Here is a 22511-nt window from a genome sequence, read left to right on the forward strand (position 1 = left end):
GCTGACCGGCAGTGAGTTCACCACCTTCAGCTTCCTGAATGAAAGAGCCCTTAGATGCAAATTCTTCCAAGTTGATGCAAATGTATGCTGTTTTGTCCTACTTTGAGCGACATTGAGCAGTTTGAAGCTAAAGGTGGCGGTTCCTGAAATAGCTGACCCAGATCTAACCAGAAATAGGCTCATTACACATTGAGCCTCTAGTGTACATTAAACTAATACTATAGGTTATAGCAATGCTTTAAAGAGAGTCTGAAGCCATTTAATTTACCTCTTTATTGCCCAGTTATCTTAAAGGGGAACTGAAGAGAGAGGTATATGGAGGCTGTCATGTTTATTTCCTTTTAAGCAATACCAGTTGCCTGGCAGCCCTGCTGATCCTCTGCCTCTAATACTATTAGCCATAGCCCCTGAACAAGCATGCAGCAGATCAGGGGTTTCAGTGGTTCAGACTTAGAAGTCAGATCTGACAAGACTAGCTGCATGCTTGTTTCTGGTTTTAATCAGATACTACTGCAGAGAAATAGACCAGCAGGGCTGCCAGGCAACTGGTATTGATTAAAAGGAAATAAACATGACAGCCTCCATATACCTCTCTCTTCAGTTCCCCTTTAAGCATTAAGATCAAAGCTGATTGGCTGCATCCCGCAGCAGAACAAGGTATTTATCTCCCCGAAATCCCAGGGACAAAATTCTGCTTCCTGGAAGAGGCAGAGCTTTGCACAGTAGCTCTGCCTCCTCTCCAGTCAATCTCCGCCTCTCCCTGCCCCTCTCTGTCTTCTTTCACTGAGGGGCGGGGAGAGGCAGAGATTGATGTGAGTGGAGGCAGCGCTACTGCGCAAAGCTCTGCCTCCCCAGGCAGCAAAATCTACGCCCTGAAAAGTTGTGGAATTTTGCCTCGGGATTTTGGGGGGGGGATGAATACCTCGTTCTGCCATGGGATGTGGCAAAGCAGCTTGGATCTCAATGCCTAAAGTAACGGGGCAATAAAAAAAGAGGTAATTTATATGGCTTCAGACTCTCTTTTTAAAGAGTAACTGTCAAGCTAATTTAAACCTCTATTCTCCTGTGTTAAACAGTTTAGAAGGAAGCCAAAAAGGCAATACTGTAGTTAAAAATCTCACTTACATTTGATGTGTGCTTATCAGCAAATCTGTTAGACCCAAGCTCTTAAGAGAACGCAAGCCGCATACCATACTGCAAAGCATTCTGGGGCCCTCCCCTCGGCTGCTAATGAGAAGTTACAGGATCAAGTTTCAGCAGTTTCAGCAGCTTGTAACTCAGTCCAGCACAGCACTAATAAATTTCCGGGAGAGTACACTGCAGGAGTCCGCTATTGTTCCTAGCCACATGGCTAATTAATATTCACTGCACACTGTGTTATTCAGTACGAGCTTTTCTGTGATCAGGAAGCAGGCAGGACATGACGACACAATTGGCTTCATAGAAGACAGACAAACATGGAACCTGCCATGAGCTGTCAGGAGCATCAATCTCTGCATATACTATATACAAATTCTGTGAAATCCAAACGTGGACAGTGAAATGCATATGTAATGTAAGTACAGCCAGTATTTAGCTACTGATATGTGTTTTTTTTCTCTGAGACCTTATACCTAACAGCTCCTCTTTAAAGAGAAGAAAAAAAGTCACAGGATACAGATTTGCAGTGTGTAGAATAGGATACATCCCTTTTTATTAGAAATGATTGGTATGTAAATTACATTGTCAGGAAATCTAAAGCTCCTCACTGATTGGCTGAGGGCAGTTCAGTGTGATACGAGGCTGAGAAGGCAAATACAGCTCACCCGTCTGCAGAAGCTACTGAAATACGATCTATACTGTGCTCACATGAGTTTACAAAGCTAGCTAGATATGACAGTGCAGTTTCTAGGAGAGAAAAAAGAGTGAGGGTGGAAATTGCATCAGGATTGGCTCCAGTCAGAGGTAGTAAAGATGGAAAATGTGTATATGTGGTTTTTTTTTCCTGGGATAGTATGGCCGTCTCTGCTGCTTTATAAGTGGATAATCCATGTTGTTCTATTGCATTATTGATCAGTGCCCCATCATGAACACTAGCAGTAGTACGCTAATTCTTTAAGGGAAGGGACCCACAATAAATCAGCAATCACTCAGTTTATGCATTTGCTACAGCAATTTCTGGCATGATTGTAAAGCACTCTGCATCAATCGCTGTACACATCTACTGCTGGTGATTGTACAGAGCTTCGGATTTGCGAAGGTTTTTTTTTTTTTTTTTCATCCTGTGTAAATAAAGTTTAAAGGAGGCGTCCGAGCGGGCAAAACACAAATATCTACTTACCTGGGCTTCCTCCAACCCCTGGCAGCTGATCTGTCCCTCGTCGTAGCTCTGGTGTCATGGGGTTCCCTACGTTGCAGATGCCGACCTCGCCAGGTCTGCCTCTACTGCGCCTGCACAGAACACTCCAGACGCGAGCATGATTGACAGCAGCGATCACGCAGTCGCAGCAGAGGCTGGCCTGGTGAGGTCGGCTTCTGAAACGGAGGGGATCCAGGGACCCCAGAGCTGCAGCGAGGGACAAATAGGCTGCCAAGGGCTGGAGGAAGCCCCAGGTAAGTAGATCTCATTTTTTTTTTGCTGCTCGGATATTTCCTTTAAACTACTTCCTGAGTCTCCTGAGGTCAATTTCCTGTGCATAGCCCCGCCCCCTAGCACAAGAGGTCATGGGCACTTCTTTATCTCCAAATAAAAGTTGGAGAGTCGCTGCAAAATCTCTTTTGAAAATCTTTTGTATTGGGGAACAATCGCTCCAAAAATGCTGCAGGACCCGGATTGCAATTTGGCAAAATAGCAATTGCTCCTGGTGTTCAACTGCATGCACTTCTATCAGCATAGCTCTTTTTGGATCGTTGGCGCTCCCAAAGCACAGCTGAAGTCGCTCTAGTGGACCTCGGCTGTTTCACATCAAAAATGTGAAATGTAAATTTAAAATGATTTTGAGGGCGCTTTTACACTGCATGCGATTACGATTTTTATGCCATTAAAAAAAAAAATCTGCATGCTGCATTTTTTCTGTATTTCCCTTCTTGTTTTGCTAACATCCAGTGAAAATCGGAAATTGTAATTGCAGTGAAAAGGTTTGTTCACACTGAGCGCTTTGGCAGCGCTTTGCTGAACGCTGGCGAACACCAAAGTGCTGCTGCAAATGGAAGTCAATGGTAGAGTTGACACTGTAGCGTTCACCAGTAATTAGCGATTTGCTGATGGTGCATGCAGCGTTTTTGGAGCGATTGCATTTCAGTGTTAAAGAATCACAAAACGCAATCACTCTTAAATCACTTTCCTGTACATTTAACAGCGTTTTACGGATCGCCAGCGTTTAGCATAACGCTACCAAAGCGCCCTGTGTGAACCAGCCCTACAAGAAGCCTGAAGCCATGGCTCCACTAATGCTGCATGCAGCGCTTTTGTGATGCCAATCGCTCTCGGTAAGAAACAGCTCTTCCCATTCACACTGGGGCAATTAGCGGGCGATTACCGCCATAATCGCTTTTTAAAGCGCTAGCACAATTTTAACTATATTGCAGTGATCTCACTGCCGCGATCACCAACGATTTGCGGTGTTTGCAAAAACGCGCTACATGCAGTATTTTTCTGCGATTTTAGAGTGATTGCGATGACAATGCTAAAAAAAAAAAAAAAAAAAACACTGCAACCGCTCAAAAATTGCGAAAGAATACAGTGATTTTTTTATGCGTTAATCGCGTAAAAATCGCTGGCGCAAAATTGCGTGTGCCAGTGTGAATGGGCTGTGAGAGCAGGTTTTTCCATACGACTGTCCCTGACGAGTCCCTCTGCTGCAAGCGTTTCCAGGCTGGGAAGACGCAGCTGCTGCAACAAAGGAACCTGCATCCCCTGTGTGGGCAATGGGCAGCTCTGCTTTACCTCTAGGAAATGGCCGTGGACTCCTATTGAATATTGATGTGACGGGACAAGCTGGAGAGCGATCCTGATCTGCAGTGCATCGCTGTCTGTCTTTGTCCTGTGCTGCGTCGGGGATATTCCTCATGAACCGTCACAGTTCTGCATAGTGACAGTGTGAGAGCTTCCGCTACGTATGGCTCTGTACAGGAATGCCTCTTTATTCTCCACTCCCTTTATGTGCACTGTAAATACTAGCAGTCTGTTAGGTACAAATACAGCTATTTCATGTGGCTTGGTTTATATACCCGTGCACTAGTAGCCGAAGCTGCTGCATGGCTATTGTGTTGAGCTTTCGCTGTTTCCTTTACTGGGCAGATGTTTGGGGCACATGAGGCGCTGGCAGATCAGCTTGACAGTATTATTGTACGGCATGCGTTATGGGGGCGGATTAGATGTCATGTGACCTCCTTATCAGAGAGCCAGGAATTCAATAGCTCTCTCTCCCTCCACAGGAGCTTTGGCTGAGCTTGTCCTAAGCTTGTCTCTTTCTCTCTGTCCTTTGCAGCTCTGCAGTGACCAGCATCCCGTAAGACTCCCTTTATCGTTATTTTTCACTTGCGACCTGCAGAGCAAGATGTGCCTTTTGTGAAACCCTGCCTGAGGAGGATACATTACCGCTGATGAGGTTTTAATTACAGTAAGTGTCACCTTCTGACCGGTTCCTGCTTCTCGTTTCAGGTGATGTCAGTTTGAGCTGTAAGATGAAGCGGTGACGGCTTGCTGACCCATATATAACGCGCAGGGGCCGAGGGTTCCGGTCCGTCGAAGACACATGAGAAGAGGCCACGTGCGCCGGAACGACCACACGTCGAGATTAATGACATCGGCTGCCTTCGGTAGCCGGCACATCCTGGCACCACTAGCGGGAGGCAACGCTCGTCTTATGACCACTAGCCTGGATCTGCCAGAGGCAAGGCGGGAAACCTAGCGGTGTAAGGGTGGAGGCCCATGCTGTGGAGAAGAGAGACTCGCCGCTGGGGTCCACGTTTATGGAGCGCTTCAAGGTGGGCATCAGGATGAGGTGCTCGTTGAGGATATGGATTCTGAGCACGACGGCGCTCCTTTTCATCATGTCCCTCCTGTTTACCTTCTCCCACAACGGCACTGAAACACCCGTGTATTCGGAGCTAACGGGGTGGGCGTCGGCAGAGGGACATCCCGTGCGGCTCGTGCCCGGCTACCCGGGGGTGAAGCATCACCCTCTGACTACTCGTCTGGTGAAGGACTGCGCTTGCCACCAGTGTCTGAGGCAGCCCGGGGCTTCCGCCTGGTTTGACAGCCACTACGATGCCGCCATCTCCCCTGTCTGGACACTGGAAAATCGTGAGCTGCCCACTGACGTCCAGCGATGGTGGATGGTGAGTAGTAGACCCAGCCTTACTTGTGTGTCTTGCTCCATTTGGCATTGAAAGTGGACTGAGGAGCATGAATGGTTAAAGATGGTCAATGAAAGGCTGTTAAAAAATGTTATTCTAAATTGGCCATACATTGGGTGACTTGGCGGCTGATCAGCCATCCAATTCGATTATTAAAATTGAATGAAATTGGTGCTGCCAAGAGCATGCTCGACCGACAAAGCGACCAATTTCGGGACGGAAATTGGGTCACATGGTCGATCGCGCATGCCACAAGATGTCGGGCCGAAGTTGGTTGGCCGGGTGTGCGGCGGTACAGCGGCGATTTCCGGAACAAGCGTTGAGACGACGAAACCCCCACCGCTACCACCGCAATGTATAAATGTGCCCGGTGTGTGCATTTTTAAGTTACCTGTCCTGTAGCAGCCTCAGCACGGTGTCAGTAACCTCTGGGTGGCTATCCGTAGACGCTCCTGGCGCATAGTGTCTGACGTCAGATGCTAGGCACCAGTGACGTCTACGGATAGTCGCCCGGAGGATTACAGACACCGCGCGGAGGCTGCTACAGGACAGGTAACGTAAAAATGCTCACACCGGGCACATTATACATTGGGGGGCAGCGGCGGTGCAGACACAGCCGATTCCCTTACCTGACTCTTATTTGTTACACACAATATTTGGTACACAAAAGGGAAGTTGCAGGGCATGCTGGGTTGTAATTTTTTTGCTTCTGTACATTAGTGAAGTCTGAGGAGGAAATAAAGAAGCAAAAAAAAAGACAACCCAGCATGCCCTGCAACTTCCTTTGTGCGGCAACGTACCAAATAAGGGTCAGGTAAACTGGGGAATGATCATTTATAAACAAGAAAAGTAATAGAGATTTTAACTTTTGGATTGCCTGGTTAGTGTCCGTATTACTTGTTCACCAGATAAAACTAAATAATTGATTTTTGATTTTAAGCCTGACAGTTGCACTTTAACCAGTTCACCCCCAAGGGTTTTTACTCTAACGGACCAGAGCAATTTTCACTTGCCGGTGCTCCTCCCTTTTATTCCCTAATAACTTTATTACTACTTATCACAAGAAAATGATCTATACCTCGTTTTTTTCGCCACCAATTAGGCTTTCTGTGGGTAGTACATTTTGCTAAGAATTTTTTTATCCTAAATGCGTTTTAATGGGAAAAAAACGAAAAAATGAAAAAAAATAATTATTTCTTCGTTTTCAGCCATTATAGTTTTAAAATTAAACATTCTCGTGTGGTTAAAACAAACACATTTTATTTACCCAGTTGTCCCAATTATTAAACCGTTTAAATTATGTCCCTATCACAATGTATGGCGACAATATATTATTTTGAAATATAGGTGTTATTTTTCTGTTTTGTTTTTTTTGTTCTGGCCTTAATTACAAGCCCCTATATAATAAATTAAAATTAATTTCCCCCCATAAAATATAGATTAAAAAAAGCTGAGTCCCTAAGGCAACTATTTATTTATTTATTTTAAGCTGATTTTTATTTACAAGTGGGTTTTTTTTGGGGGGGGGGGGGAGGGTTGGAAGTGTAATTTTATTAATTTTATTAATAGTGTGTGTGTACTTGTATATGTATGTGTAATATACTTTTTGGCCACAAGATGGCGCTAGTGAACACTCTCCCGTATAGGAAGTGATCACTTTTTTTTTTTTCACACTTTATTAAACTGTAACAGTTCCTGTTTTTGTGAATGGACGCGGCCGCTGTTTGCGGTCGCGTCCATTCACTCCAGGCAGTGCGATTGGGTAGAGGACCGTTCGGTCCTCTTCCCCAATCACTCAGCTCGGGATCCCAAAGGTAATGGCGGCGGTAGCGGCGCGCACACGTGCGGAGCGGCGGCGGGAACGCGCGACGTATTAAAACGTCATGTTGCCATTAACAGGCAAAAGCATGACGTTTTAATACGATACATTGCCGTTAAATGGTTAAAGAGAATCTGTACTATTCTTACAATAAAAAGCATACCATTCTATTCATTATGTTCTCCTGGGCCCCTCTGTGCTGTTTCTGCCACTCCCTGCTGTGATCCTGGCTTGTAATTGCCAGTTTTAGGCAGTGTTTACAAACAAAAGACATAGCAAGTGATAGACTGAGAGTAGCTCAGTCTGTGACTCACACAGAGCCTGCAGGGGGCATGGAGAGGGTGTGTATAGCTTCTATACTATAACAAGCAGAGCAGCACATTCCTGCCTGAGTGCCTGAGCCCGACAAAGCCGCCAGATTAAAGAAGATTAGATCATATAACAGAGATAATACAGCCACTGTGCAACTAGGAAAGGCTGCAGTAAGACAGACCACATTAGAACAGGTATAGGAACTTATAGGATAGAAGAAATAAGGCTGAACATTTTGTTACAGAGTCTCTTTAAGATGTCATGCTGAAATCGGACGGGTATCGGCCTGTAGTGTATGGGCAGAATCAACAAAGAACAAATTTATCTCTAATCAGATTTGATTAGAGATAAATTTGTCTCTTTGTCAAATCTGCCCAAACATCGCTAGATGTACTGTATGGCTACCTCCACTTCTCAAAAATGTGTGCATTTCCAAGCGGCATATATTTGTATAAAATTGGCAAACAATTTGATATAAAGGGGACCTGAGGTGAAAATAAACTGATGAGATAGATAATTGTATCTTGCTCCTCCTAAAAAACAACCATGTTTTATCTATCCCACAGTTTATTTTATGTTTTAAAAACTTAAAAAGTAGATTTAATGTTTTGTCTTTGCTCAATGACAGTCTTTCAAGTGTCCCAGAGCTAAAATCTATGAACTATTGACCTTTTATCTATCCCCTGCGCTCAGAAGCTTTTCTATTCCAGGAAAGTGTTTTTTATGGTTGTAATACCTTGTCAGTGAGTGTTGTTATAGTCCCCCCCTAAATCCCAACTGGAGCTAAACTGTCACTTTCATACCTGAAGGTTAACGCTTCCAGGCAGAAAAAGAAGGAAAGGAATACAGCCTGGTTATATGTCAGATTGGCACTGTACATACACATGCCTATCTCATCATGTCACCTAAGGTACACTTGAACATGAAATGATTAGCCTCTCATTAGCTATTCCCACTGGTGGTGCATCAGGTGGCCTGTGTGGCCAGTGTACAGAAACTGCTATAGATACAAATTTGCAATGTATGAATACACTGAGTTCTTACTGCAGTTGTGCGTTCCACAGTTGGGATGCATTTGCCGGTTTCCTGGTTCACATACACAACCCTTTAGGCCCGGTTCACATTAGCGGTGGCCGTCCGGAATCGCCGTGCCGGAGCCGGACCGCTTGCAGAACGGACGGAACGGACGCACGGCAATAGCAATGAAAGCCTATGCGTCCGTTCACATGCGTCCGTTCTGCCGGACCGGAGCCGGACCGGATCCGGACTCCGGCGTCCGTTCCAACATGCGCTATTTTTTGGTCCGGCTCCTCCGGCAGCCGTATCCGGGGCGGAGCCGGACTGCACCATCCGACCAATACAAAGTAATGAGAACCGGAGAGCGCACAACACACTGGCTACAAAAACCGGACGTTCTACCCCACTTCCTATGCATTTTGGATGGGGACCACATGGAGTTCACAGAGTGGGGCAGCAGCGATTTCATGCTGGAGCTCTAGGCAGCAACATGTCTGATATAAGTCTGATAACGAGGAGGCGAACAACAGAGAATTCCCAGGTATACGAAAAATGCCTGGATCCATGGTCCCAACTGCAGTCTCTGTATCCACGGATGGTCTCCACACGTCCACCTGTCTCCAACAATGACCCCAGACCCTTCTGCTGACCTCCCAGACCCCAGGTATTTACAGGTTGTTATCTCCTTAAGAAACCGGATCCGGACCGCAACCGTGTTCACACCGCACGGAAACCGGATGCAAACGGACCGGATCCGGACCGGATCCGGATAGGAACCGTACGGATCAGGTCCGGTCCGGATACGGTGCGGTCCGGACATCCGGTGCGGTTTTGACAAAACCGCAAGTGTGAACGGGGCCTTAGCCACTTAGAATTAACTCTAGATAAACTGTATTGAAATCACAAACTATATTACATAATGTAATGCCTGTCACAGATCTAAAAAGATCATCCATTAGCTCAGTAAGTACAGCTCCCAAATGTTATCTTTCTTGTGTTTTAAACAAGACTTCTACAGCTAAAAATTCATTTTTATTAACCTCCTTGGTGGTAACCCCGAGCTACAGTCGGGGCGGAAAACCGCAGCTCAAAGCGGTACCCCGACCTACACTGGTGGTAGCCGCCGAGAGGGCCAGCGGTTTCAACTCACCTCCAGGGGGATCCCAAAGTCAGCCACCATTCTTCTTCCTCTCCTCCGAGGCTCTGCTTCCCCCTGGTGAGATCGCCATCTGTTGTCATGATGACAGCCGGCAATCTCATTATAGGGTTACAGCGCTGCCCGGAGGATGTAGGAAGAACTGCAGAACTGGAGCCCAGGGAGGTGAGTAAGTGCTGGGGCTGCTGCAGACTCTCTCCTGGTATGATTTTTTTTTTCATGCTTTTAGGGTCTATAAGCACATGAAAAAATTCTACACCCTAAAATCAGAAAGGAATCACACCGCCAGGGAGGTTAATGTTGCTAGGTGAGCTGAGCAGCTGAGCTGAACCCAGTAAGGGTCCGTACACACACTAGATATATATTGCCTGACAGGATTTGTGATTGGATCGCTCAAGTGACATTGGTGGGACGGGGCTGTATAGATGCGTAGTTAGGCTGCGTTCACACTATACACATTGCCGTGCACATTTTAGCAACGTGTATGGTGTGCGACACGGAGGAAATTAGAACAGCATAGACTGCACTGTCTGATGTTCAGACTACATGCACTGTAATGCGCTATTGCACTGCTGCACACATTTTTGGCAAAGTGCAGCTCAGACGAATGGGATCCGCAGCGCTGGCGTGTGATCACGGGCGCTGTGTCCTGATCACACGGTCATCTGCACTTAGAAGTGAACAAGGCCTTAGCCTGTAGGCTAACGATGCTTTCTGTTGAAATGCAGGGGAGGGGGGGGGGTGGAGGTCTGATGGAGCAGCACAGATGTTATAATGTGCCAGGCGGGGCTAACGGAGGCCATCACTCAGCCAAATCGATAGGCATGGTGGATCACTGGCTGGGCGGCAGTCGGGGGCTGCTGTATATGGGTCAGATTATCGGCAGAGGTGGTCGTTATCTGCCGACTTCAATCTGGCACCTGTATGGGCCTCTTTCTGGATCGTACTGCTAAATGGTTAGGCAACCCCCACTGGCCTCCCGACATCCAAAATGCGCGCTACTGGGGCCTGTGCAGAGAGTTGACAGTGGAGCGTACATTCACCTGTCTGGCAGCGCACTCCTTCTGTCTCAATCACCACCTGCCCTAGAAAGGGGTCCAAGGTGGGGATGAGCTCTGTCATTCATATTCTGAATGTAACGGAGGCTTTGCACTTGTGGATTGGGGGGGGGGGGGAGTGTGTGTGTGTGTGGAGGGGTTAAGTCACCCTTTTTCCCCGCCTCTGTTTGCTGCGCTCCATGTCACTTTCCATCACTATGATACTTTTGATACTTCCTCCTTTAAAAGCCAGAAGGAGGAAGTATGGTATTTGAGGGATATGGAATGCAACGTGGAACGCAGCAACAAGAGGCGGTGACAAGGGTGCGTTGTAGAATCGTGGAAGTAGTTTTCTGCTTCTCAACATGACGGCGAGCCAAATATATTTTAATATTTTATACATAGAAATTTTATACATATACATTTATACATAGACATATAACTATGGTAGAGACTAGATTGTGTGAGCCTTTCTGAGGGACAGTCAGTGACAAGACTAAGTACTCTGTACAGCGCTGCGTAATATGTCGCCGCTATATAAATACTTAAATATTTTCATTACTAATGTTTATTTGCAAAGCAGCAACATATTAAAGGACACATCCGAGGAGGATTAAAATTTAAAAAAATCCACTTACCTGAGTCTTCCTCCAGCCCCTGGCAGCCGTTCGGCGCCCTCACCGCAGCTCCGCTCCCTGCAGCTGGCCTGGTGTCCCCTCCGGTATCAAAGGCCTGCTGGCTTTCCAGAACGCGTCTCACGTAGTCGCGCTGACATCATCCGGACTGCACTGCACAGACGGAGTAGCTCTGCGCCTGCGCATTACAATCCGATTGACGTCAGTGCGACTCAGTGAGCCGCATCCTGAAGCGCATGAGAAGCCGACCTGGCGAGGTTTCTTCACCGGAGGGGACCGGGAGCCACCGGAGCTGCGGCGACGGCACAGGACGGCTGCCATGGGCTGGAGCCAGGTAAGTGGATCTTTTCTTTTTATCCTCCTCGGACCTTCCCTTTAAGCAGTACTGTATACAGTCAATGAGGTTATATTGTGTTTTCCCAATATATTTACCTGCCAAATGTAAAAGTTTGGTGGGAAAAATCACAAGGGGTGAAATTCAGTTTTACCTTAGGCTCGGTTCCCACTACAACAGAAAACGGGCATTTTTATATCTGTTTAGCCGCATTGAAAAACTGACTGATCTGACGTATTTTATATGTCTGATCAGTTCACACTTGTGAGTCTGCAACTGATCCGTTGGATCCATTGCGGTAAGCAAAATGCACTCTTGTGAGCTCTGCAATTTATTTTTTTTTCCCTCTGAGAACAGATGTATTTCCCATACACTGTAGTCTACGGTGGAAACGCATCTGCCTCCTGCTTCAGCCAGACCACAAGTGGACCATCGAAGCAGCGACAACATGCTCTTCTGGTCGTTGGAGTTCAGTTCATCCATAGTTATATACAGTACTTCACAAATAACTTCTGACCCACATGTACACACAGTACCAAATGTAGCAGCTTCCCTGGAGAAAATTAAAATCTGCTGGTCATAACTCAGATGAAGTAAATGATAGCGTTGCATGATCCTCAAGCCCAACCACCAGTTATATCTTTAGTATACCCCTCCTTTAAAAGATTCCTTTGTCAAATTGTAATTTGAGGTTCATTTTGGTGTTTAAAACTAGTTTGAAGGACCAGCTTGTATCTCTAGAGATGCAACCATCAGATGGACCTTCAAGCCTGGTCTCTGAATGTGAGTGACTTTATCATCAGACCAACGCAGTCTGCACAGTATAAAGTATCTGGGAGATGAATGGTTCCTCCTGCTCCAACACAACCAGATTCTCTGCAATGTTCCTTGTGTATCTCTGGAAAAACCGATTGACCTCCTAGATTGAAGATGAGACGATAAACGGTAAAACAAAGAAAAGGACACCGAGAGCCCAATATAGTGTAGTAAGTCCTGATACCAGATTATAGGTAATCACGAAGAAGTAATACCCACAAACTAGGGTTACCACAAAGGCAACCACTATATTTGCATTTGGGGAGATTAGACCTGACCCCACTCAGGTTAAGAAGTCGCTCTCTTTAGATCGGAAAGATGAGGCAACAACCCTCCACCAAGGGTGGACTAGACAATATACTAGGATGTATAACAGGTGCCAACGTAGTATAAAAACGTTTAAAAAGAGGAGGTAGTGGTGGACTTACCTCCTCCAAGAAGACACCAAAAATTGTTGGTTTACAGTAAACCGCAATTTATTCTCAATACTCCAAAGGTGCCACGTGTTTCGCAGGTTTAATCCCGTTTCATCAGGCAATAACTGTGTAATACCATATAGGGTCAGTAGAAGAACCAAGCGCCTCTGTGACAGAGGCGCTTGGTTCCACTACATTGGCGCCTCTGTTATATATCCTAGAAGATGAGACGATGTTGATGGAATGACTCTCTGATCTTCCCCACACAGATGCTTCAGCCACAGTTCAGGTCTCAGAATGCAGCGGAGATCCTCTCCCAGCTGTTCCAGATCATCCCTGGCCACAACCCCTACAAGCAGCAGGATCCACTGGTGTGTCGCCGCTGTGCCGTGGTCGGGAATTCGGGCAACCTGCGAAGTTCCAGCTATGGAAAGGACATCGACAACCATAACTTCATCATGAGGTACGAGAGAGCAGCAAAGCCATACCCTGTATGATGAAAAGATCAACTTCACAGCTGAGCTAGATAATGATCATGGGCGTAACAATAGCCCCTGTAAGGGATGCAGCTGCAGGGGGCTCTGTGGGGGGAGAAGTTTATTTTCCCTGTCCTGTGAGACTGACAACTCCAGGGCATGGAGAGAAAAAGCTTTCTGCTCTCAGCACAATTGTTTTGATAACTGCATCTGCTCTGCCACTGATAAGGAATCCTACAAAGATTTGTAGACAGTCCCTATTCAGTGTGCAGCAGGCTCTTGTGTACAGCGCCCAGCCCCCAACCTCTCCACCCCCTCCCCAAGTGCTGTTTACTGTAGTGAGGCTGGAGGAGTCTGCAGAGCCCCGCCCCCAGCCTCTCCACCCCTCCCCAAGTGCTGTGTACTGTAGTGATGCTGGAGGAGTCTGCAGAGCGCCACCCCCAGCCTCTCCTCCCCAAGTGCTGTGTACTTTAGTGATGCTGGAGGAGTCTGCAGAGCCCTGCCCCCAGCCTCTCCACCCCTCCCCAAGTGCTGTGTACTGTAGTGATGGTGGAGGAGTCTGCAGAGCCCCAGCCTCTCCTCCCCTCCCCAAGTGCTGTGTACTTTAGTGATGCTGGAGGAGTCTGCAGAGCCCCGCCCCCAGCCTCTCCACCCCTCCCCAAGTGCTGTGTACTGTAGTGATGCTGGAGGAGTCTGCAGAGCCCCAGCCTCTCCACCCCTCCCCAAGTGCTATGTACTGTGGTGATGCTGGAGGAGTCTGCAGAGCCCCGCACCCAGCCTCTCTACCCCTCCCCAAGTGCTGTGTACTGTAGTGATGCTGGAGGAGTCTGCAGAGCCAGTTCTGCTCCATCAGATATGGACAGAGTAAGTGTAATAAGCTGAGGCTGGGAGCACACTTTTTTTTTTTCTGTATGCGTTTTCTGCATACCATGTGTGCCTGTGGCCCAGATACGCAAATGCTAGAGGTTTTTGAAGCAGATTTCAGAGCTATTCTAGGCATGTTTAGAGCGTTTTTCTAAACATGCCTAGCATTTTTTGGAGCGTTTGTGTAGCAGATTACAAATATTATTACAGTAAAAGCTGTTACTGCACAGCTTCTGTAACAAAAATGCCTGGAAAACAGCTCTGATCTAGCGTTTTTTCAGAGCTGTTTTCCACTTTCCTAAACTTTAACATTGAGGCAGAAACGCCTCAGAAATCTAAAAAATGCTGCAGCCCCGGAGTTTGCGTTTGTGGAAAAAAAGAGCCGCTCTGGTGCGCACCATCCCATTCACTTTCATTAGCCAAGCGGTTCCCCCCTGCAAGCATTTAAAAAAAACACTCCAGAACCGCTCCGGTGTGCACCAGCCCTGTATGTGTGAGATCGTGCACGTTTATCACAGAGGCTGATGTAATTGATAGAGAAAATGTGTGCAGTGCTTCACTGCTGTCTGTTATCTGCAGGGGGAAACGCATTCAAGTGCGCATTAGTCAACTGATTAACATTGGTTCTCAGTTCACCTGTGCAGAAAGCGAGGGGGGGAGGGGGGTCATCCAAAGTTTAGCAGGGGGCCCAGTGATTTCCAGTTACACCCCTCATGATAATGATAAAATCAAGCATCTCTATGTGCTTGGCTGTCATCATAGGTTCCACTAATCTGAGGTTCAGGACATGAGCCTACAAGAAATATGAAATCAGTTCATGCTGATTGCATTGGAATGTGTTATCGCTGTGTAATAGCAATATCCCCCATCCTTCCTCTACTCACCGCCAGAGATGGTCAGCGTCATGCAAATAATCCCAGCTTGTATTCAAATGTCATAAAATGGAATGCAGTTTGGAATTGGGCCAATCAAAATCACCCGGAAGTGCATTCGATTGGCTCAATTCCAAGCCACATAGGATTTGCATTGTATTTGCACGCAAACCGATATTGGTAGCATCACATTGACCATCTCTGTTCACCTCTTATACATCTTCCTTCCTTCCTGTCCTGCTCTGACTAGAGTAAGCAATATACTGCTTGTGCGTTTACAATCAGTGTACGGATCTAACCATTGATTGGCGGCTGGTTTTACCAGAGATTGGGGACAGACATAAGTGGGAGCTAGTCTAGTTGAGGCGACCCACTGGGAATCCACATAGACAATAGGCACTCCCTGCAATACATTGCAGCAAGCTTGCCGCTGCTAAAAGCAAAGTGCCCGTGAAGTGCATACATAGACCTCTAATTTGCTCTCTGCATTGGTTTATAGTAAATGTATCCAGTCCAGAATCAGATTCAAGATACTGTGTGTGACCTACAAATCTGTCCACAAAACCTGTCCAACTTACAATTCCGATCTTACTCAGAGGTACACACCGAACCGCTCACTCCGCTCTTCCAATGAACTTCGCCTGACTGCCCCCCGCATCACCCAGTCCCATGCACGCCTCCAGGACTTCTCAAGAGCTGCTCCAACACTATGGAACTCCCTACCTCCACCCATTAGGGCAGCCCCCTCCTTCAACATCTTCAAGAAAGCCCTCAAAACTCACCTTTTCACTCTGGCCTACTACCCCTCACAAGTGCTCTAAACCTACAGCTGAACTCTGGTCCCCTACCATTCGTGTCCTTACCTCTCCCTCTAGATTGTAAGCCTTTGGGCAGGGTCCTCCTCCTTTTGTGTCCTACCTGATCATGCACCTCCATTACTGTGAACCCATGCTAGGCATCTGAGTGAACCTAACTTGCCTAATTTCCATGCTCCATCCAGTGACTGACTAAGCATTACCTTGTACTCATACTGTGCTGTGTGATCTGGTTTTCTTGTATTCCTGTATTGTCGTATTGCTGTATGTCACCCCTAAATATTGTCTGTAACCTAAACTATTGTCCAGCGCTGCGTAATATGTTGGTGCTTTATAAATTCAATAAATAATAATAATAATAATAATAATAATGTAAAGGCAAACATAAAAAAGTAAGATGCTTGCCTACGGAGTGGGAAGGCTTTGCATCCTGTAGACCAGGAGTAGGGAACCTATGGCTCGGGAGCCAGATGTGGCTCTTTTGATGGCTGCATCTGGCTCACATACAAATCAGTAGGGTTGATTCTCTAAGCTACATTGCTCAAGCAGCGCAGCTTAGTGTGGCAGCGCAAGTAAAATTTTCAAAGTAGGCACACTACTGGTGTAGCATTCACTACTAACTTACTCGTGCTACCCCAAAACTAACGGCTGCACCAGTTGTCCCACTCTGGACCCTGTCAGGTCCAGTGACTTTGTAGGACGAGATTCCCACACTTTGATTAGCCCAATAGACTGCCTGCCACTTGACAGGCAGCCTATTGGGCCAAAGTGCAGGGATCTTGTCCTACAAAGTGAATCAACCCCCCAAGTCACCTAACTAATTGTGCAAGCTGTTAGTCGGTATTTCTCCTGTCTGGCTCTCGGGGAAACTGCTGATGTTGCTGAAACCCAAGAGAAGCTAAAGTCTGACACTTCCTCTGCCCAGAGGATCAACTATATACACATCACCATGGCAACAGGGACACAAGCCCTACTGTCCCAGTTGGAAACCTATTGTATGGCTCTCGAGGAATTACATTTTTAAATATGTGGCTCTCTCAGACATAAAGATTCCTGACCCCTGCTGTAGACCCTTCCCTCTCCTCTCCCAGTCCCCACGTTCCCTCTCCTCTCCCAGTCCCCACGTTCCCTCTCCTCTCCCAGTCCCCACGTTCCCTCTCCTCTCCCAGTCCCCACGTTCCCTCTCCTCTCCCAGTTCCCACGTTCCCTCTCCTCTCCCAGTCCCCACGTTCCCTCTCCTCTCCCAGTCCCCACGTTCCCTCTCCTCTCCCAGTCCCCACGTTCCCTCTCCTCTCCCAGTCCCCACGTTCCCTCTCCTCTCCCAGTCCCCACGTTCCCTCTCCTCTCCCAGTCCCCACGTTCCCTCTCCTCTCCCAGTCCCCACGTTCCCTCTCCTCTCCCAGTCCCCACGTTCCCTCTCCTCTCCCAGTCCCCACGTTCCCTCTCCTCTCCCAGTCCCCACGTTCCCTCTCCTCTCCCAGTCCCCACGTTCCCTCTCCTCTCCCAGTCCCCACGTTCCCTCTCCTCTCCCAGTCCCCACGTTCCAGCGGTTTCCCCTCGTTGTGTGTATTCAACTAATTGATTAAATACATGTCCGTGAGCCCTTGGGAGGGTCTGAAAGCACTCATGTCCTCCGAAAGACGGGCAGCTCTGTACTGCGCATGTCCAAGTATGGCCGCAGGCACATTCAAGCATGTGCATCCCTGTCCATAGATAAGTATTTTATATATTTGCCTTCACATTTACTTTAAACACTCTCCATGACCCCAACCAAATATGCTTCAAACTCTTAACCCTAACCTACAAAGCTCTCCGCAATCTCTCTACCCTGTACATCTCCTCACTAGTCTCCAGATACCAACCCAACCACAATCTCAGATCTGCACATGAGCTTCTTCTATCCTCTTCTACAATTACCTCCTCACATTCACGTGTACAAGACTTCTCACGTGCCTCACCCCTCCTCTGGAATGCCCTTCCACAACACATCCGCCACTCTCCCACCTTTGAAATCTTTAAACGCTCCCTCAAAACCCACCTTTTCCGACAAGCATATTCTCTAGCTTAGGCCATGCACCCACTAAATAACCTAATTACGCACTGCCTGTACATATACTGTATACATCCCCACCTCTTGTTTCCACCCCATTCCTTTAGATTGTAAGCTCGCAAGGGCAGGGCTCTCACCCTTTTGTGTCATGGACTGTTATTAATGTAATTGCTTGCACACTGTTAGACATTTATACATTTTAGTCATCATGTTAAATCAAATTGTAATCAGCAGTGCTGTATCTTGTATCAGTGTTCATATTTGATGTATATCATTGTCTGTATCATTATGTATCCCTTGTTTGTTTTCTTACATTGTACAGCGCCACGGAATATGTTGGCGCTTTATAAATAAATAATAATAATAATAATAATAATAATAAATATGTTTAGTAATTCTGATCGAGGAAGGGATCCATTTTGAGATCGGTATTGCACAAAATCGAAATCTCCCTTGCATCTGACCTGGAAAATTGCATAGTATGTACCAGGCATAAGTAAGTAGTATGGAGGAGTCTCTGGAATACGGTGGCAGTGACGCAGCAGTGTATTGTCTGCAGAGTATGGAGGATTCTCTGGAATATGGCGGCAGTGATGAGAAGTGTATTGTCTGCAGAGAGTATGGAGGACTCTCTGGAATATGGTGGCAGTAACGCAGCAGTGTATTGTCTGCAGAGTATGGAGGAGTCTCTGGAATACGGTGGCAGTGACGCAGCAGTGTATTGTCTGCAGAGTATGGAGGATTCTCTGGAATATGGCGGCAGTGACGAGAAGTGTATTGTCTGCAGAGAGTATGGAGGACTCTCTGGAATATGGTGGCAGTGACACAGCAGTGTATTGTCTGCAGAGTATGGATGGTTCTCTGGAATATGGCGTCAGTGACGCAGCAGTGTATTGTCTGCAGAGTATGGAGGAGTCTCTGGAATATGGTGGCAGTGACGCAGCAGTGTATTGTCTGCAGAGAGTATGGAGGAGTCTCTGGAATATGGTGGCAGTGACGCAGCAGTGAATTGTCTGCAGAGAGTATGGAGGATTCTCTGAAATATGGCGGCAGTGACGCAGCGGTGTATTGTCTGCAGAGTATGGAAGAGTCTCTGGACTATGGTGGCAGTGATGCAGCAGTATATTGTCTGCAGAATGTGGAAGACTCTCTGGAATATGGTGGCAGTGACGCAGCGGTGTATTGTCTGCAGAGTATGGAGGATTCTCTGGAATATGGTGGTAGTGACAAAGCAGTGTATTGTCTGCAGAGTATGGAGGAGTCTCTAGAATATGGTGGCAGTGACGCAGCAGTGTATTGTCTGCAGAGAGTATGGAGGATTCTCTGGAATATGGTGGCAGTGACACAGCAGTGTATTGTCTGCAGAGAGTATGGAGGAGTCTCTGGAATATGGTGGCAGTGATGCAGTAGTGTATTGTCTGCAGAGAGTATGGAGGAGTCTCTGGAATATGGTGGCAGTGATGCAGCAGTGTATTGTCTGCAGAGTACGGAGGAGTCTCTGGAATATGGTGGCAGTGACGCAGCAGTGTATTGTCTGCAGAGAGTACGGAGGAGTCTCTGGAATATGGTGGCAGTGACGCAGCATTGTACTGTCTGCAGAGTATGGAGGACTCTCTGGAATATGGTGGCAGTGACACAGCAGTGTATTGTCTACAGAGAGTATGGAGGAGTCTCTGGAATATGGTGGCAGTGACGCAGCGGTGTATTGTCTGCAGAGAGTATGGAGGAGTCTCTGGAATATGGTGGCAGTGACGCAGCAGTGTATTGTCTGCAGAGTATGGAGGATTCTCTGGAATATGGTGGCAGTGACGCAGCAGTGTATTGTCTGCAGAGTATGGAGGAGTCTCTGGAATATGGTGGCAGTGACGCAGCAGTGTATCATTAGCTGCTGTCCTGACACCCCAGAGATTGGAGCTCGGCTCTCGGTGAGTCACCGGCCTTTGAAATCCAGCAGCCCACTCTCTGCAGATTGTACAGGGCAGACCTGAGCCTCCTGCACGCCTCCAGCTATAGGGAGGGGGTCCCAGAGAGCCGCTATACAAGGCTTATGAGAATCCAGCTGTGACGTGCATGTTGGCACACACACACACGACATGCTGGTCACCTGAAATCAGGGTTCTTAATTAAAGTGGACTTGAACTCATGCACGGGACATAAGGAAAAGAAAGGTTAATCCACCCTCTTTGTGTTTAGAATGAAGAACCAGTCCAGTTCCCCTTCAGCTGCAAGTAATCACAAGTGTAATTTGATCTCTCAGCCGTATCAACTCAGGAATCTCGGCAGCCTTAGCTAATTTTGTAAACACAGGATGTTAACCCTGTGTCTGCTTCCATGAAAGTAGGAAGTAGAAGCACTGCAGAATTGCAGGAGTTCTGTGGGCTTTTTTGTTTAAAGGTTATTATTCTGCTGTTTGTGTTTAAGAGCAGATAGGAAGTTCTGTGTTCTGGTCTGCTTTAGAGAGGCACTGTAGTGACATGTAGAATGCAGTGAATTAGTGTTTTTTGGTCATTTTCCTTTAGCACTAGAAACAAACCCCACCTGCCGTAGATCGTAGAGCTGTACATTGTAAATAGACGGCGGTTTCGCCATCTAACAGTTTCCTAGCGGCAATCATTGCTGAGAGACTGGTGACGAAGCGCCAAGCGGAGATGCGCACTCATTGGCGCGCACGATCGCCTACAAATCCCCGCCCCAGGACTTTACACCAATCGGTGTTAGGCGGTCCTGGGACTGCTGCCGCGATCACGCCCATCGGCGTGACGTGGTCCTATAGCAGTTAAGGTGCCCATACATTGAGCTATAATGGCCAAATTGATCAAGAGACAGATCTATCTCTGATTGAATCTGATCAGAAAGAGATCTGTTGGCTGCCCATACACCATAGACAAATAACCCATCAATTTCAGCATGAAATCTCAGGAATCAGCCTGGTGACGCTGTCCCCTCCCCCTCCAAATGTAAATGTGCCCCGCCCCCTGTGCCCGTACATATAAATCTCACCTTCTCCAGCTGCTTCCGGTTACCACCATGCGGTAGCCTCATATAGAACGTGAAGTCACACATGCGGCTGGTGGCGCTCAGGGAAACAGCGACAAGTACGGGAGCAGCTGGGGGGGAGTGGCCTTGTGGGCCGCGTTCGTTAGTCGTCATAACGCACGCAGTTACTACTGCGCACATTGGACAAAGATTTTTCAGTTTGCTCAGTCAATGCATTTGAACTATTTTGGGCTAAAATCTATCAAATTGTCGATCGGACATGCTTGTTGCAGCACTGATTTTCATCCAATTCGAGAATATTATCGATCGGATGGTCTATTGAGCCACAAAATTGATGATGTCTGGCCAGCTTACTGCTGGGTACACACAGTAAGATTTTCCGTGCGATTTTCCTATCTGATCGTTTTATCCGCTCGATTCTGCGCTCGAGCTAATCTTCGCTTGTTTTTCTCTTATGTTCCATTCACTTCTGTGAGAAATCGAGCGCACAATCGATCAGGAGTAATATCAGACATGAGGGATTGTATCAATCGGATCCACCTATCGCATAGAAAATCATACTGTGTGTACCCAGCATTAGCGTTTCCTAACGCGTTGGACTGTGTATCGCCGGGGTAATGTCACTTCATCTCCCCTCGGGCTGATAGAGAAGTACTGCTGTCCCGTGACAGCGATTTAATTACTTTAATCAGATCCAGCCGCATGTCTTCCTATTAATTGTTGTACTCCGGGCTCAGCTGTCCAATGCTTGTTTGCACTGTGATCTGCGGATAATCACCGTCAGCTGCTGCCAATTCGCTGTGCTCTGGAATCCGTGTGCAGCCCTGACTTTTGTACTGAACATGGATGCCCCCTGGTGATAGCTTGTGAAACGGCAATGTGCAGTGAGTAAGTCCGTCCTGTGTTCAATGCAGGCACGGTTTTGGGATACAACTTAAAGCGGATCCGAGATGAAAAACTAACTATAACAAGTAACTTGTCTATATATTTTATCTAAAGTTTAGATAGTTTACACAGCAAATCTAGCTGCAAACAGCTTCAATAGAATATGATTATTTCTTTCTGTGATACAATGACAGCAGCCATGTTGTTTGTAAACATTGCAAACAGGCAAAAAAACAAAAAAGTATTTGGTTTGAGGAATGCCCTATAAACTATATGAAAGGAACACAATTATGCAATGAGTAAAAGTTCATCTCGGATCCACTTTTAAGAGAACCCGAGGTGGGTTTTAAGAAAGCTATTAGGACACAGAGGCTGGTTGTGCATCCTATCACCAGCCTCTGTTACTGTACTGTGCCCCCCCCCCCCCCCCCCTGCACTCTGCTGTCCCTGACCAAAAAAAACTGCCGTGCTAACGATATGCAGCGTGTCGCTAGCAGGCTGTTTACATCCAGGATGTCACTCTAAGTCGCTCCCCCGCCTTCTCTATAGCGCAGCTCCCCGCCTGCATACCTTCCCTCCCCGCCTCTGTAAGCTGATTGGAGGGAAAGGACGCAGGCGGGGGGCGGCGCTACAGAAGAGGCGGGGGAGCGGCGGTGAGTGACATCCTGGA

General features: G+C 47.2%; 1 protein-coding gene across 2 annotated transcripts in view; it reads left to right on the plus strand.

Moving 5' to 3' along the window:
* ST3GAL2 (ST3 beta-galactoside alpha-2,3-sialyltransferase 2) overlaps positions 1-22511 on the plus strand; it is a 108926-nt gene that overhangs the window by 66132 nt on the left and 20283 nt on the right. Inside the window, exons 1-3 of one of the 2 annotated variants that reach the window (XM_068261626.1) lie at positions 4415-4490; positions 4643-5322; positions 13152-13345. In XM_068261626.1, the coding sequence (XP_068117727.1) occupies positions 4954-5322; positions 13152-13345 (563 nt within the window). In that variant the 5' untranslated portion in view covers positions 4415-4490; positions 4643-4953. Of the gene's footprint in view, positions 1-4414; positions 4491-4642; positions 5323-13151; positions 13346-22511 lie in introns of those variants that run through there. The other variant, XM_068261625.1, reaches the window with a different exon arrangement.

Source organism: Hyperolius riggenbachi, chromosome 11, assembly GCF_040937935.1.
Source record: "Hyperolius riggenbachi isolate aHypRig1 chromosome 11, aHypRig1.pri, whole genome shotgun sequence".
Lineage (NCBI taxonomy): Eukaryota > Metazoa > Chordata > Amphibia > Anura > Hyperoliidae > Hyperolius > Hyperolius riggenbachi.